Below are 18,332 nucleotides of genomic sequence, written 5' to 3'. Positions count from 1 at the left end.
TTGTGTTGCCTGAAAAAATTTAAACGGAAGTCATACTTATGGCATGTTGTCACAAATAGCGCAAAAAAGTCAGTTCTCTAATGTCGTCCCAAATATGGTCAAAAAGTCATACTATAGCATGTCGTCCAAAATATGAGTAAAAAGTCATACTATAGCATGTCGTCCCAAATATGGTCACAAAGGTCATACTATAGCAAGTCGTCCCAAATATGGTCAAAAAGTCATACTATAGCATGTCGTCCCAAATATGATCAAAAAGTCATACTATAGCATGTCGTCCCAAATATGGTCAAAAAGTCATACTAAACTGGAAGGTTAAGCTACGGAAACAAAGACTGGCTTCAAGGATATCTAATTCATATCACATGGAAGGCTTTAGAGGAACCCAATCAGTAAATGCATCTAATTCTTACTTCATGAGATAAACTACACTGCTCAACTAAATTAAAACCACAACATTGGGAATGGGTGGGCCTAATCATTTTTCAACCACAATTCATTTGAAAACAAATAGTAATGTCATCCCAAATATGGTCAAAAAGGTCATACTATAGCATGTCGTCCCAAATATGAGTAAAAAGTCATACTATAGCATGTCGTCCCAAATATGGTCAAAAAGTCATACTATAGCATGTCGTCCCAAATATGGTCAAAAAGTCATACTATAGCATGTCGTCCCAAATATGATCAAAAAGTCACACTATAGCATGTCGTCCCAAATATGGTCACAAAGTCATACTATAGCATGTCGTCCCAAATATGATCAAAAAGTCATACTATAGCGAAACACGGACCTTTAGACTGTGAGACAACAACACTGACAACTGCACTATTGTGTTGCCTGATGAAATTTCAACGGAAGTCATACTTTTAGGATGTTGTCCAAAATGTGATGAAAAAGTCATGTTCTCCAAAACATGAGAAAAATAATCAGACATACAACCGTAACAGTCAGTAACAGTCAGTAACAGTAGGTACCTGAGTGTCCAAACATGGTGGCCACACACTCTCCAGAGTAGAAGTCGAATATGCTGATATTCTTGTCTGAGCACGACGTGGCGATGTAGAGACCTGATGGGTCGATCTGTACCTGGTGACGCAGGAGAGGAGCCTGTTAACACCTGTCCCCGCTTCCATGGCAACGCCACTATGACAACTGCAGACTCTTCTACCTTTATGAGGGTCCCGTCCTCGCCCTGAGAGCCTTTATACACCTTCTTCTGTTTACCGTTACTGATGTTGAAGATCCTGCAGGACACATGACAAAAAGTTATTCTTCATCATCACCATCATCATCATCATTATCAAGAAGTGTAAAGGATTTGCAAAAGAAGCTCAACGGAAGAGAGAATTTAAACCTTCCATTGGCAGCAGGAAAAAAACGTAAACTGATTTAAGCTTGAAGTTTTGTTTTCAGTTCTCGTCTTTAACTACTCATACGACTAAATTTGAAGCTCATTGACTGGATGCACCTGAGGAGTACTTGTTAATCCGTAACACCAAAAAAGACCGTTTTTTTTCCTGACAGGTGGTGTTACCTGATGCTGCGGTCCTGACAGCCCACCGCGGCGTACTTCCGGGTCGGATCGACGTCCATGTCGTACAGAGTCGTCTTTCTGACAACGTGGTGTGTCCGAGTGAACTCTAACCCCTTCTCCATCTGATGAAGAGAAGAGTAAGAGGAGCGTGTCACAACCAAACGGACTAAAAACTGTTATTTTTGTACTACTTGGTTCACAGTTGTTGTTCATCAATAAAAGCGCCACCAGTATATGTAGTTACTGCGTTCTGTCTTCGGGGGGCGGTGTAAGCCATCCAACTAAAGATGCACCTCCACATTTGGGTTGCTCTTCTTCTTTGTGTCTACACTGTGTCTGTCGCCCGTTCAGGTGAAAACAGGCTCTCTGCGGACGGACAGATAAAACCTGCTGTTACCTCAGCCGTCGATCTCACCTGCTGAGCAGTGCGGAAGTAGACGCTCTTATCGGCCCCGCAGCTGATCATCCTCACCTTCCCCTCGTTGGCTGACGGACATGGAAGGAGAAGGTCAGAGGTTAAGCATCAGCCGCAAATGGGCAGCACTTGGATCTTTAGAGGGCTACGGGGGGGGGGGGGTGTCAAAGGTCAGCGTGACCGACCGGCGAATCTGACAGCGGTGATGGAGGACGAGTGTTCGTCCAGAGTCTGAACCAGACTGTACTCTTGGCCCGCATCCAGGACGTGGATCAGACGGTCCCGACTTGCCGTGGCTAATAGCTGGAGACCTGAGAGACGGACAGACGGACAGACATGAAAGGTTTAGACAAACATTAGATACCAATGACACCAATTTCCCTCTGCAACATTTTCGTCAAATTTTGTTCTGATATTTTTCCTCAGTGATATTTTAGTGACATCACTGCAGCTTACATTTTAAAATGGCACTGGTTGTCCTAAAAAAAAAAACATACCTGTTACCTGTTTGTATTTTTTAGCCCTGCCCAGATTGTATGGAGGTTCATTTGCGTCTGTACGGGGCTTCAGCCTGGTTTTATGCGTTTTCTCTTCTTCCCAAATTCAAAATGAGGCTGCCTGGAGATCATTACAGTGTTTCTTTTCTTTTTTGTCTCGTCCTGAGTGGATTAAAATTTGTCCTGACTAAAGCCTACTTCTCTCTCCAGGTAGTGATATCATTCCTGCTGTTAAACTGGTGGGTGGGTGTGTGGGTGTGTGGGTGTATGTGTGTGTGTGTGTGTGTGTGTGTGTGTGTGTGTGTGTTTACAGGCCTCAGCATTCCTCTCTGTGCTGTTTGTTTCCTACTTGACTGCAATAAGGACGTTCTGTTGAGTTTGCCCGTTTTACTACCACAAGAGAAATGCAGTGAGATATTTACTGCCTGCTTTACGTGTCTTTGTGCCAGCTCGGCTGTCGACGTGGGGACTAGTTCAAGGGTCTGGACGTTGTGAGGACACTGCGTCCAATCCTCACTTTGGTACCGACCTTCAAAGGGCCCTTTTGAGGATTCAAACTCGGGTTCTGCCACAAACAGGCGTTGTTGGTAGTGAGTCAGCTGATCACAAGATGTCTTTGTGAAATAAAGATAAACACGACTGTGGAAAATGCTGGTGGAATCTGCAGTCTAATTTCCTATTGGCTGGGATACAAATGATGTCACAGAAGTAACTCGGTGAGGATGAGATCGGCTTTGGTTCACACAGTGCTCAGGTCAGGTGACTGGACAGTGTGTGTGGGGGGGTAGGGAAATATTCCCTCAGTTGTGACTCGCAGGGATTACTAAAACCACACGTCCTCGTTGTTTACTAGATGTATCACAGCCATATTTTGTGTTGTATATTGTAACATGTTGTATTCAATGTTCTGCATGTACTGTATATTTGAATTGTGTTTATATGCAACATTGTGTAGATTCTCACCAGTATCTGGTTTGGAGAACTCGAGGCAGAGAATCTCAGAGTCGTGAGCCTGAACGTTCAAGATCTCCTCCATGCTGTCCAGATCGTGGATCCTAAAAGACACGCGCATCAAGCAAACGTCGTACAAACATCATAGATAGCGTCAGACTAACTGATCAGTTCATCACGACCTCCCATCTTCCTTCACCTGAGGACTCCCATGCGGTCTCCAGAGGCCAGGTGCAACCCGTTGGGACTGACTCTCAGGGTCCGAATGCCCGCCCTGTTCTGGTCCGTCTGCTGCCCCTCCGACCCCGATGACCCCGCCTTCTCCGCGTTGCCGCCTACGACGGCAACGCTCTCCGTGTCCATGAGGCTGGTTACGTTGTCTTCCACGTAAATTACTTTCTGCAGGTCCTGAGGTGGTCAGAGGTCAGAGGTCAGTGTTGTTCAGGTGTAGCTGTTGATGCACAGGTGTAGGTGAACATGCGTGTGCCGTCCTACGTGGCTCAGGATGTTCCTGTGGAGGACGTTGGGTCCGTCGATGTTCCACAGTCGGATGGTGTTGTCTGAGGAGCAGGACAGGAAGGATCCTGGGGGGAGATGCACTTCACCTCCTCCCCCACCTCCTCCTCCTCGTCCCCCCTCTGGGTACACCTGCAGGAAAGGTTCAGTTGATAACAGGTGACACAAGGAGGACATGACGATACTTTTAAACACTTAAGAGTCAAAACGAGTCATGTTTTTCTGCCGTGGTTGTGAATTCGATTATTTTCTGGGTCAGTGGTGCAGCTGCTCTGTGACCTTTAACCTCTCATCACAACAGGAATGTGTGACTAAAACCAGCCGGCACTGTTGTGTGTGATTTATACATTGCTTTGTTTTCATGTTCATACATATATATATATATATATGTACACACACACACACACACACACACACACACACACACACACACACACACACACACACACACTGACCTCCAGGCTCCACACACAGGAGGAGTGGTACAGGGCGGAGTAGAGTTTTCCTGCCCTGCGGGGGTCGCGGAGGTCGCGGACGTCCCAAACGTAAACACTGTGGTCATTGTAGACGCACGACAGCCAGCGATTGGTGGAGTCATAAGTCACTGCCACGGTGTCCGGGTAATGAGACTCCGCCCTGCAGGAAAACAGCTGACTAAGGAGGAGGAGGAGGAGGAGGAGGAGAAACACAGTGAAAACAGAGAGAGTTGAAGGATGAAGAGCAGAGCAGAGGGAGATATGATATGTGAACATGATGGACTGAAAATAAAAGACGTGCTGCCGTTTCTGTGGTTTCCGTGGCAACTGTCTACATGTCTAGGGTCAACTGAACTCTGAATGCCAAACAGACCGAGTTATCCTGTTTAGAGCTGCAGTCTGACAACATGGGATGTCTAACAAAGGCAACATCGAGCTAAATGTGAACTATAATGGACTAGAGCTGGACTACAAAGTGGATTATAATGGGCAATAACATAAATATGACAGTGTGTGTGTGGGTGTTTGTGGGTGTTACCTGGCATCCACCATACTGGCAATGTCGGTGCCCAGGCAGTGTGGGCGGGGCAGAGTGCACAGGAAGTGCAGGTTGACGGGGCTGAAGGCTCGAACCGTCCCATCGGAGCAACCACAGAAGATAAACTCTTCTGTGACGGACAGACAGGTGGCCTGAGACGCCTGAGGACAGGCAGACAGGTGGACAGACAGACAGATAGGCGAGTCAAACACCGGGAAGTAAAACTGGTCCTGTAGCACTGCAGTGAAAAAAACATAAACAATAAAACGTCTGACGATGTTGTGATGGTGGAGGCGAGCGATGCTGCGTTCAGGGTCCGCCGTGAAGTTGCGGACCAAAGTGTGGAGGTGGGCGGGGTGATACGTTACTCAGCCAATCAGCTGGCGAGTTGGTTGTGAATGACAGCGGTGCGTTGTGATATTGACCAATGAGGGTGAGAGGAGGGAAGCGGGCGTGTCTGAGTCAGTCAGGTCAGCAAGGGAGGATAAATACGGAGATGTTCGGCTCAGCTTCGTTTCAGGAGGAAAACAATCGCCTTTTTTTCCTCTCTGAAATTGTTATATTTTAGGTTCATCAGTTGCTCTGGTAGAGGGCGTCTGTATTCCGGACTTGTGTGAAATATTAGTAAATATGATTGAAATATGAATAAAAATGTTGGTAAAGTCAGAAGCTCTAGTGGAAGGCGTCTAAATGTCAGCCCGCGATGAGAGGTGGAGTTTTGAAATGAAAACGCTTCAGTGGACACACTGGATGAGTGATTCCATGTATGCGTGGTAAATGTGCTGCAGACTACGGCGACTAATTCCTGGCCAGAAGACGACGACTTACGGGGGCAGAGTCGACTCTCTGCGCAGGAAGCAGAGGAGGAAGCAGAGGAACTTCACATTAGAGCGGATTCACACCAGAAACAGAGAACTCATTTCAACAGTGTGGACAGCCGCGACCACACACGCCTGAGCAGGTGGACACGTGAACGTGCCCCGACTCACCCGCAGCTCCACCCACTTGTCGAGGAGTCGCCGGTCGTTGAACTCGCACAGCAGGCCGGAGGAGGTGATGCAGAAGGTGGAGGAGGACTGTCGGCCCCGGCCGCACGCCACATCGCTGAAGAAGTTGTTCCTGAGTTCTCCGAGCAGCCCCGAACGCCCCAGCAGGGGGACGGTGGCGTTCACCTGGAGGCGGACAGACACGGTCAGCAACGGGGTACGCTGTGCGCTCACTAACAGCTGATCGACAGGTGAAGCGGCGACGCGTGAACCTTGGAGGTCTTGGCGTGGTCCAGGTACCAGAACTTAACGTGTCGGTTGCCGGCGGTAACAAAGTACGAGCTGTCGTCTGAGAAGGAGACGGCCGTCACTTTACTGGACACCTTATTGGATGCGATGACGACGTTTTTCTGAAAAAACAAAACAAAAAAAACAACAACAACGACATGGGTTTTCACATGTTTAGGTTTTCCTCGGGTAGAATGACTCAAGTGGATTCAATCAATCGTTAATCAGTCATCTATCATCTATCACTGCTCAATCATTCGTCCCTCGGGGCTGCAGTACCTTCCAGTTCCACACGTTGACGATCATGTCGTGCTGGTAGCCCACGCTGACGATGTATTTGCCGTTCGGAGAGAACGCCACACAGGCGATTCCGTATTTATGTTCCTGCAGCTCAGAGACCTGAACACGCTCCGACACCTCCCAGACCCGAACCGCCGGCATGTGGCCGCTCTGAGGAGGAGTTAGGAGGACGAGGGGGATAAATATTAAAATGAAAGAAATCTCTGCATTAATCTTTGACTGAACCGACGCAGATGTTTTTGTCTTAACATGAAACGTGAGAAAAACTCTAAAGACTCTCAGATTTTTTTTTTGACTCTCTAACTCTTGAACTCTTTGACTTTTTGACTCAAGAGTCAGAGAGACAGAAAGTCCCAAGATTGAGAGCCAGAGACATTTGGACTCTCCGGCCCAGACTCTGATTTTTGGACTTTGACTCTCTAACTCAGACTTTTTGACTCTTTGGCGAAACTGCTACAACTATGTAAATAGTCACTGCTGTTAAACATCTAAATCCTGAACTTCCTACATCCGTTTTCAGTTGTTTAACATATTTTTGTCATCATTCAGCAGCGAAGCAGCTCCAAACACTCACCTCTCCCGTAACAACATATTTCCCATCTGGAGAAAAAGCCAACGTTGTGATCCCCTTTCTGAAAACAAAGAGAGAGAAGTCGGTCTAGAAGCAGAAGAAGAGACGCTGCACTCCTCTTTTACAGTCCTCAGACTGGTTTCTGGTCACTTTGTACTTTAAGTGTTTAAAGTAGCCTGTGTGACATGTTTGCAGTCAAATAAACTCAAAATAGAAACTGGGTTTACTGCACCTCACCGGCGCCATCCCGCACTTAAAGCTGCCTCACATATATATCGACAAACTACCTCATTGTACAAATAAAGTCTACATTCGTTTACTGTAGCCGTCCTGTAAGTCATAAGTGTGAATGACAATCTGGTTCCTGTACTTTTATGATGCTTTCCTAAACATTATAGTGGCAACAAGGACTTCAAATATTGAATCAGGTTTGGCTGAAGAGAGGAGCAGCCAGGTAGTGTGATCCGATTGGCTGGCTGAGTTTTACCTGGAGCTGTTGAAGATGTGATGCTGTTTGTTCTTGCGAGGATTCAGCAGGACGACGACACACCTGCAGATGCACGACACGAGTTTACAGAGTTAAAAGGCCGATGCACGCACGACGAAGTGAAAATAGAACAGAATGTAATGAACCGCAGACGCTCTGAAACAGTCTGAACACAAAACTTTATTCGATTCATTAGGATTCACTCCTGAAACTGAACTTCAAATTAAAAGCGTCTGTGGAGTTTTCTTGGTTCTTTGAACTCTTAACAGACGTGTTTCCTGCCTCACCAGTGGTTTTACATGTTTACTGTGATCACTAATAATACAGATTTTGATCAGAGCTGATCAGATATCGACATCGAGTCCTTTATAAACAGGTTTCAAACCAGTTGTCAAAAAGTCCAGGTTGAACAGAATGCAAATATGAGCACACCCGTTTTACAAACACACACACACACACACACACACACACACACACACACACACACACACACACACACACACACACACACACTTAGAGCTGCATTCTGCTTATGAATGAAAAAAAAACTGACAGTGAACCCACAGAGCACGGGGACATTTTACATCAGACTAAAGAGTGTCCAGTTCTCCTGGAGGACATTGAACACAGCATCACCCACAGAAAAAGGAAGGACCTAAAGGAGGTTTTGGTTTCTTCACAGGTCGACTCAGAAACCTGAAAATATCCCACTGCGTTTTCACCAACATATGTTCTGGTTCTGACAACCTCACCAACTAGTTTGTAGCAAGACTGAAGCGCTTTCTGTTTGCTGCTGCCTTTCACTGAACCAGATTTAAGGATGTCTTAAACTGCACTGTAACTTTTATCCTATTTTTAGCTTGCTAAATGTTTTAATCACTGTTTTTAATTTTTTAATTACTGTTCATAATTGTTTTTAAATGTCCTTTTTCTTTTGCCTTTTGTTTTGATGCTTTTAATGGTTTTACGTGAAGCACTCTGAATTCCCTTGTTGTTGAAATGTGCGACACAAATAAAGTTGCATTGCCTGGCAGAACTGTTTTGTTGTTTAAATTGATCAAGGAAAACCAGAAAAGATGTGCAGCTCGTATTGATATCCTGCAGCTTGCGGCACCTTAAAGTGAAATATTTAGTTGAGTCCAGCAGAGTTAAGGATCCAGGTCCGGATTTAAGCAGTTGAGTTTATGCTGGATATATATTTTATATATGATGGATATGGTCAACAGTTTGTCTGCTCATGTGTTCAAATGAAACAAAAAGATTTAAACAGTCAGACAAAACATGTTGATCAGTGAGCTGCTGGACAGAGGCAAGCTGTGTCTTGTCTTTATGCAAAGATAAGCTAAGCTAAACTAAGTACCGCTGAGTCATGAACACAGACATATGAAAAGTCTGACTGCTCCTTTAATCATAGCAGCAGCTTCACTGCTTATTTTACAGCTGATTAGACATGTGCACGCGGGCCAGCGCGCATACACGCACCCGCGTGCACACACACACACACACACACACACACACACACACACACACACACACACACACACACACACTTATTCTGCTACTTCATTTTACGAGGACTTTGTTTTGTCCCCGAAAGGAAGTTGAGTCCCCACAATGTAGCTGTAAAGTCAGATGTAAGTTCCCACAACGTTAGTAAGGCACACACACACACACACACACACACACACACACACACACACACACACACACACACACACACACACACACACACACACACACACACACACACACACACACACATAATCCCTCTGTAAGTCACACAGTGTTGCTGACTGTTCGTCTGGAAGCCGCTGAATCAGCAGCTAATTATATTCTTCCTCACCAACACACACACACACACACACACACACACACACACACACACACACACACACACACACACACACACACACACACACACACACACACACACACACACACACACACACACACACACACACACACAGGATTGTGCTTGTATACTTGTGAGGACCCTCTTGTGTTTGTCTGGGGGAGGTGGACTAACGCATTAACAGTCTGCATAATAGCCTGAAGTCGATCCGTGTCATTCAGAGCAGCTTTCAGCTCCTCAAACTTTGAAGGAAATTTAAAAAAAAAAATCCTTTTCTGTTTTTAAAATGTATAAATATCATAATAGAATGTTTCAATGACAAGACCTCTGCAGATGAAGATGATGAATTTTGCTTCTATGTATGTTGGTGAATAATGTGAATAAACAACAGAACTAAAAGAAAAGAGGACCCAGATTTGATCCCTCAGAAACTCCAAACCTCATTTTAGTGAAGATAGAAAACATTTTCTTATATTTTTTTTCTTATTTCTTTTTTGTCAAATGTCGGCCTTCAACTGCTGTGGCCACGGCTGGAAAAAAAAAGAAAGATGAGCTGCGATTTCCAAAAGCTGAGAAAATCCAGAATTAGATCTGCTTCCAGTGAAATACTCCCACAAATAAACCCTGGAGATGCCTCATCTAACCGTCCATGCATGACTGCAGAACAGTAAAGCAGTGGAGCTCTGTGCAGTAACCAGGCTGCGATACTCACGAGCACACGACTTTGATTACTGTGCAGATTGATTTGGTCGGTGTCACTCTGAGACGTAGCAGCAAAATTATTTGAATACAATCTTCCTGATAGAGGAGCAGGCGTCTGTGGGAGTGGCTGAAACGCCGTGCAAAGGGCTTCCTCACTTGATGAAGGTGACACACACTGCAGCAGTGCAACATGTGTGTGTGCATGTGTGTTCAGGTACAGTGTGTTCGGAGACCACCGACCCAACCCGTCCTGAAGCATATCTGCAATGCAGCAGGAGAACAGAGCTGCAGGAGGAGGGGAATCTCCTCTCTTGTGCTGCTCCTTCTCTGGTTTTTACTGTCTTATGTAACAAATCTTTTACTTCCTGTGTTTTCCGTTTTATTGTTTACTTCTTTTCCTGTCAGTTTGCAGCTTTTCTGCAGGTTCACCAAAATACATCAAATCCTTTTTAACACAGAATCTAATTTAACAGTTTAATCATCAAACAATCAAGAGTATCAAAGTCTGATCATAAACCAGCAGATACAGTGGTGTGAAAAAGTGTTCGCCCCCTTCCTAATTTCCAATTTTTTTTGCATGTCTGTCACACCTAAATGTTTCAGATCATCAAACAAATTTAAATATTAGTTGAAGATAACACAAGTAAACACAAAATGCAGTTTTTAGATGAAGGTTTTTATTATTAAGGGAGAAAAAAAATCCAAACCCACCTGGCCCTGTGTGAAAAAGTGTTTGCCCCATAAACCTAATAACTGCTTGGGCCACCCTTAGCAGCAACAACTGCAATCAAGCGTTTGCGATAACTTGCAATGAGTCTTTTACAGCGCTGTGGAGGAATTTTGGCCCACTCATCTTTACAGAGTTGTTGTAATTCAGCCACATTGGAGGGTTTTCCAGCACCAACCGCCTTTTTAAGGTCATGCCACAGCATCTCAATAGGATTCAGGTCAGGACTTTGACTAGGCCACTCCAAAGTCTTCATTTTGTTTTTCTTCAGCCATTCAGAGGTGGACTTGCTGGTGTGTTTTGGATCATTGTCCTGCTGCAGAACCCAAGTTGGCTTCAGCTTGAGGTCACGAACAGATGGCTGGACATTCTCATTCAGGATTTTTTTTGGTAGACAGTAGAATTCATGGTTCCATTTATCACAGCAAGTCTTCCAGGTCCTGAAGCAGCAAAACAGCCCCAGACCATCACACTACCACCACCATATTTTACTGTTGGTATGATGTTCTTTTTCTGAAATGCGGTGTTACTTTTACGCCAGATGTAATGGGTTATGTTATGTTTTAACAGGAGGGGGAAAATATTTTTTCACACATGGCCATGTGGGTTTGGATTTTTTTTTTCTCCCTTAATAATAAAAACCTTCATTTAAAAACTGCATTTTGTGTTTACTTGTGTTATCTTTGACTAATATTTCAATTTGTTTGATGATCTGAAACATTTAAGTGTGACAAACATGCAAAAAAATAAGAAATCAGGAAGGGAGCAAACACTTTTTCACACCACTGTATACAATAAACTGGTTATTTATTATTATATCACATTTACAGCTCAAGGTAACAACAACTTGTTATCAGCCGATTTTCTAATTACTTGTTAGAGACCAGAATGTGAAATAAAATGTCTTTAAATGTCCAAAACAGTCTGAAATATCCACTTTACAACACTGATAAAAAAATAAAAAAAAATAATAAGTAGAAACTCTCTACAGAGAAAAACTCAAAAAATTTATTAAATTATTTTATAAAATATAGCTTCATAATAAATTTCTGATTATATAATTAATTTTATAAATGCAGCCTGGTCCCAAACTGCAGTATAACTGGAGTATTTCTATAGAAACTGCAGTATAACTGTAGTTTTAATGTAGACACTGCATTACTGTAGCATTACTGTAGAAACTGCAGTATAACTGTAGTATTACTGTAGAAACTGCAGTTTTACTGTAGAAACTGCAGAATACCTGTAGTATTTCTGTAGAAACTGCAGTATAGCTGTAGTATTACTACACTGCACATTCAGTATTCTGCGTGGAGCGGAAATCATTATAAAATCTCCCTCTTTGCCTGTATAACTGGAGTATTTCTATAGAAACTGCAGTATAACTGTAGTTTTAATGTAGACACTGCATTACTGTAGCATTACTGTAGAAACTGCAGTATAACTGTAGTATTACTGTAGAAACTGCAGTTTTACTGTAGAAACTGCAGAATAACTGTAGTATTTCTGTAGAAACTGCAGTATAGCTGTAGTATTACTACACTGCACATTCAGTATTCTGCGTGGAGCGGAAATCATTATAAAATCTCCCTCTTTGCCTGTAACGTCACATTGCTGTCATTGTGTCACATGAATGTCTCTTTATCTCTCCACATACGTTAACCTACATTCACCCCTTCCTCTCCCCCGTCTCCTCATCACTCCCCCGTGCTCCACTGACCCACTTCACTTCACTTCAGTGTCTCTCGCCGCTCAACCGACGTCTTTTCAACCGTAAACTGAAGCTGGATCTGAGTGGCTCCTCCCACGCCAGCAGCTGATTGGACGTCTCGGTTTGGTTTGGGAGGAAAACAAAAAAAAAACCTTGGAGCTGGACAGCTTCCACAGCTCGCCCTCGGACATTCCCATCATTCCTCTGGGCTCGAACTCGTCCAGAGAACAGAAGAGTGTGAGGGTGACAGCAGGCCCAGTGTCGTGTCTGCGGTTCCTGACCTCTGACCTCTGACGTGCTGCAAAGTTTGATCAAAGCTTCACTCCACCATCAGCTGCTGACGGACTCACTAAAGTTTTATTCCATTTAAACATGTGATTACACAGTCACACAGCTGATAACAAAGAAGTGCAGCATCAGAGGGAAAAGTCCAAGAACTGATGGAACTCGTATGAGATTCGATGCCTTACTTTGTAGCACACGACAGTAAACTGAATATCTTTGTTTTGAGCTGTTGGTCTGACACAACAAAACTCTTCAAAACATCTTCCAACCGTCTATTTGAATAAAAAAACAAAACACTGTCTCTGTCTCCAAGAAAAAAAAAAACTTGTCTGCCTTCAGCTTCCAGAAACCTCTCAGGAACTTCTCAAACCTCACAGGTCTGTTTATGGTTTAAACAAAGTCTCAGTTCAGTCCCGCGATCTGGTCTTTCAGGTTCAATGTGTCCGACTGAGCCGGTTCTCTACTGACCTGAAGACTGCTGATGGAAAAAGATCCTTCCTTTAGTAGATGTATTCACAGTCAGACTTGCTTTTGTAATTCATAACCTGATCGCTGCTCTGAGCCGAGGCCTTCAACAACAGAGCTTTCTTTAAATGTGTTATGTAACCGTGACCTTTAACAGAATGACTCAACAAAGACAACTTAAAACACCGACCTTTACCAGAGTGACAAACATTGACTCGACCTGCAGACAGTTTTACTCTTTGTTTGTTCTTTGCAGCACTTCCACGCTGAATAGATGAGACTCCTATAGTGGATCCAAGAACCTCCATAAAACAGAGGAAACCCCTGAATCATTAGCGGATTCGAACCACGACCCTTCTGATCACCAGCGAAGGGATCAGGGAGATATGCATCTGCACAACCTTCTAGTAAACTGAAAGAAACTGTAGTTTTTTGTAGCAGTTAAATGATAGTTATTTAAAACGCTTCTAAAAGTCAAAATGTTGGTAATGAAATTGTGAAAACATGTACATATTCTGATCGTGTCGGGTGCTTCGTCAAATATTTTGCAGAATCAAATGTTTGGAGAAATAAAAAAAATGTTGTGCATACGGTACAAATTACAGGACGATACTGAATATCACCGCGGATTCACCGTTCGACCAAACGGAACCCCTTTGAAAACACGAGATATCTAACGTTCAAAGAATGTCCGAGTCAATTTTTGTAGCATTTGAATGAAGATTTGTGGAGTTATGGATGTTAATTGATTTTGCACGTTGTTGTTTTTTTTTTAACTATAGAGGGATGCCCTTCTGAATTGATCACAGGTTGCAGTGAGCCAAAAAGTGTGTCTCTCTTTACTGCTTGGACCCCGAATAAACTGGATGTGTGTACACCCTGGAGGTGTTTTCCAGGTGTCCTGCAGGTCGCCGTGTGCTCGGTTCAGAGGGCAATCAGGCTGTAGTCTCGTGGTAAATATCTGCGCTGCTGATGGACTACTGTGTGCGCTGCCGCTCCAAACACATGATTCATTTAATCTGATAATCTGTTCATCTCATTAGTTTCTAAGGTCCTGAGACAGGGAGGCTCGGCGACAGTCTGCTGATTTCCTCTTACATTCCTGCGTGAATTTAATCGTCTCTGTGAAGTTTCCACGTCCAATTAGCTCCACGGTGAACACTCGCAATTATTATTTAACACATACACTGCCTCCGTGCTGCAGCTGGGAAGTAGGAGTGAGTGTTTATCACACGTCAACTCCACTCGTTTTCTTACATTCTCCTAAGTCGAACTTCAACAGACACCTAAAACACCTTAAAATATGCTGCAGCTCATTTTCAGTGCAAACATCTCAGCGGATGTTCCTTTAAATTCGTCCACCTCACTTCACACTTCAACTGCTTTTGTTGTGTCAGCGTGTTTCTCACCCTGCAGGATAAGCCAGCAGTCCACTTCGGGGATCGCAGGCCAGCGCTCGGTTCCCTGGAGCTGTGATACCCAGAACCTTCTCCAATGTCACCTGGAGAGCAAAGGTCAGAGGTCATTATACAACAGGTTCCGGAACAGGACTGAATTCAACAAATCTTTTAATGTTTATATTTCCATCAGATCAGCAACATCTCAGAGGTCTTTACCTATAAAGGATAATATTTGGGTTAAATAAGCAGCTGCTCGGTGGTGGACTCATTCTTCTGCTGGGAAAACCACAGGTGTCATGTGCAAGGCTGTTCCCACATCAAAATATGTTTCTGATCCTACAAAAAAAATGGAGACTTGGACTAGTCTTCTAACAACTTGAGACTTTGCTTGTCTTCTAAAGACTTTAGACTTGACTTGTACTAGTCCTCTGAGGATTTTAGACATGGACGAGTTTTCTAAAAAACTAGACTAGACTTGAACTTGGCCTCTGATGACTTAAGACTTAAAGTAGTCTTCTAAGAACTTAAGACTTCACTTGAACTAGTCCTCAAACAATTTGCCACTTGGATTAGTCCTCTAAAGAGTTGATGACACTCAAGCTTTAAGTATTGGAACTACAGTTTCCACAATGCTTCGGGATACGTAAACAGAAACAATGTTGCCATGGAGTTTGTCTGTTTTGCTGTGAAGCTGTCCCTTTAACAGCAGCAGAACTGTGTGTGAGCAGCTCCTGTCTGCAGTGTATCATGAATGTTCAGACAACTTTAACTGGACTGCTGTGATATTGAAGGAAACTTAATAACAGACAGATTTGCAGGCAGCTTCTGAACAGTCTCTTTTTCTGGTTTCTCCGTGGATGTTTCGGAGCTTTATTCTGAAGGACATCAGAGATCATGATATCCTCAAGAAGTGGAAGTCACACTGAATCTAAATAAAATAGTTTCATGTCTGTCAGTTCAGATCTCGCTGAGTTCTGCCTCTGAGAGGGACGGCGAGTTTTGACACGAGTTCGTTTTTCAGTGTTTCAAAGTATCCCGAACTCCTCCCTGTTCTGAGTCACTGGAGAAGCTCCAACTGCTGACACACTACAGTAACTCACTTCCTGCTTCTTCAAATCCAGCATGCAAACACACACACACACACACACACACACACACACACACACACACACACACACACACACACACACACACACACACACACACACACACTTACTTCATGATCCATGCTGCTAAAAAGTATCTGGACTCTGGAGTTGATGCTCAGTCCATCAGTCAGTCCAGGTCTAAATCAGATATGTTTGAAAGCGTGCTATGCAGCTCAATGCCAAGCTAACAGCAGAAAACTCCAGGACCGAATCGGTCCTGTGCGTGTGTCCTCCTCTCACATGACTCTCTCTCCCTCTGCACCAGACTCTATTTATGTTTTCACCCGTTTTTTTTCTGAGCTCATTCTGAACACAGTTTCCTCACATTGTCTTGTATAAAACTAATATAACCCGTCAGTATGAATGATCAGCAGTCACAGCTGACTTCCCCCCAGGCTGTGAGCTTTTATTCACAAACTGAGGGCAGGAAATAAAAACCCAGCTGACTTGCTGACTCACAATCCTTCAGGAAGCTTTCTGTCCAAGAAACTTTGGTTAAAAAATACTTCCTGCAGTCAGACAAAAGTCTCGATGCAAAACACTAAAAGAATGTCATTAGTCTAACTGTCTGTCGGCTTCTCCGATTACCAGCTGAAAACAGTTAACAAAAGCTTTTGAAAATTACCAGTCAAAATGCAATGTTTAACTTCGGACCAAACATCTGATGGGAGACAAAAAAATCTGGTCAAGCACCAAGCGAGCCAGCAGAGAAAACATCTGCTGGAGGACCAAACATCTGCAGTGGGCAAAACATCTGTTTTGAGGGCCAAACATGAGCCAGTAGATAAAACCAGACATTTCTCACATTTTCCAAGACAAAATGAAAAATAGATTTATTCAGGACATAATCTGCAAATTATTCAATATTAAAAATAATTGCAACTCAGGGAGGATGTTTCTATAAAATGAAATGTCCTCATGTCCCCATAACATGAGTAAAACAAGTATGCTCTCAGTTGGAACACAAAGCATTGTGGGAGCTCTGGAGTGAAAGAAGCTTCTGACAGATGGACGGAAACCCTGCGGGGACAACCAGACCGGACAGACAGTATCCTTTTATTATTAATACCTGTCTCAATTAGTCCAGGACCGCAACAAGGACCAGTTCAACCAAGTCCATGATTACAATTTATTAATCTAGAATCATATTCACGTTAAAAATCCAATTAAAATGGCACAAAATAACATTGGACCTGCAGGATCTCAGAGACCTGAACCCGTCAGACTGCAGCAGATCAGTCGGTAGGGGGGGGGGGGGGGGGGGGGGGGGGGGGGGGGGGGGGGGGGGGGGGGGGGGGGGGGGGGGGGGGGGGGGGGGGGGGGGGGGGGGGGGGGGGGGGGGGGGGGGGGGGGGGGGGGGGGGGGGGGGGGGGGGGGGGGGGGGGGGGGGGGGGGGGGGGGGGAAATACTGTGCGTGTGTGTGCGTGCGTGTGTGTGTGTGTGTGCGTGTGTGTGCGTGTTTGGCACGTGCGCACCTTGTCGCTGAGGTCATGTTTATGCCGCGCGGCGCCGCTCCGCCTCAGTTTGATGGACGGGGAGCGCAGCAGGTTCTTGATGCGGCTGCGGATCGTCCCGCTTCCGTCCGCGGTCATCGCTCCGTTAGCAGCCGGCTAGCTGCGTCTCAGCGGCTGTAGCCTTTCTCTGCCGTTCGCTCCTCCGCCGCCGCCGCCGGTACTGCTGCTGTCATGCTGTCCGCGAGCCGATCCGCGCCGGGGCGGAGGGTTCAGCTTGTCTGGATCTGGTTCTGGTTTTGCGCTGTTCCGGGTCACTGCTGCTCCGCATCTTATTTCTCCGCCGCAGCGAAGAACCCGCAGTCAGCTGCCACACGACCAGGACCGGACTGAGCTAAGCGTCTCTCCGCCAAGCGTCAAGACCGCATGCGGCACCGACAGCCATACTTCTGACCCTCCTTTTCAGAACAAAAGTGCGAGCGTATTAATATTTAGCTATATTTCAGTCCAAATCTTTTCATACGTTTTATTCAGTCAGTTTAACTGAGTATCAGCACAGATACATTATGTTGCCTGGTAACAAATGCTTCTTTATTTGAAAATAGATTTGTAGTCTTTGTGTTAAATATTGTATTGTGGTTCAGTAAAAATACAGAGAACATTACCTTGAATTACAATTGGTGAACTCTCCAGAGAGAGAAACTGTTATAAGTAACTTTTCAGTGGTGAAAAGTTAAAACAAAATGTATTCAGATTAAAATTTCTATTAAAAAAAAAACATTACATGATGAGATATGATGTTGTTCCGCCAAAATGTATCTTACATTTAAGCAATTTTAGTTCATGACTGAGACCTGAAACATGATTGAATGACAGAATTTTGCAGCCCTTGTTTTGTTTTTGCTAACATAAGCAACTCAAAACATTTAACTCATGTTTCTGGGTGAAATCAGTTCTGCGATGGGTTCATTTAAATTCTGAATTTCTCTTTTTGTTCATTCGCGTTAGAGGCTGTTTTACCAAAAGAT

The 18,332-nt window shown here is 44.3% G+C and overlaps 1 protein-coding gene across 2 annotated transcripts; it reads right to left on the bottom strand.

The window, feature by feature from the left end:
* Positions 1-946: 946 nt before the first annotated feature.
* Positions 947-17,717, bottom strand: LOC138634302 (mitogen-activated protein kinase-binding protein 1-like). 2 transcript variants are annotated; one of them, XM_069721104.1, is made up of 18 exons: positions 17,329-17,717; positions 14,715-14,806; positions 7,564-7,626; positions 7,080-7,137; positions 6,485-6,655; positions 6,190-6,327; positions 5,921-6,103; positions 5,760-5,777; positions 4,932-5,092; positions 4,373-4,571; positions 3,897-4,049; positions 3,601-3,809; positions 3,414-3,505; positions 2,139-2,264; positions 1,954-2,024; positions 1,539-1,660; positions 1,173-1,248; positions 947-1,090 (listed from the first exon to the last, which is right to left on the bottom strand). In XM_069721104.1, exons 1-18 carry the CDS (start codon positions 17,443-17,445, stop codon positions 962-964), a joined length of 2,178 nt encoding a protein of 725 aa, XP_069577205.1. In that variant the 5' UTR covers positions 17,446-17,717; the 3' UTR covers positions 947-961. The 2 variants fall into 2 exon arrangements, with proteins under 2 accessions (XP_069577205.1, XP_069577206.1); XM_069721105.1 differs by lacking the exon at positions 5,760-5,777.
* Between the last annotated feature and the right edge of the window lie 615 nt (positions 17,718-18,332).

This window comes from Brachyistius frenatus, unplaced genomic scaffold (genome assembly GCF_029030835.1).
Source record: "Brachyistius frenatus isolate BFR_SWC_R1_liver_20210118 unplaced genomic scaffold, ASM2903083v1 Contig_257, whole genome shotgun sequence".
Lineage (NCBI taxonomy): Eukaryota > Metazoa > Chordata > Actinopteri > Embiotocidae > Brachyistius > Brachyistius frenatus.
This window is presented reverse-complemented; position numbering and strand designations above follow the sequence as displayed.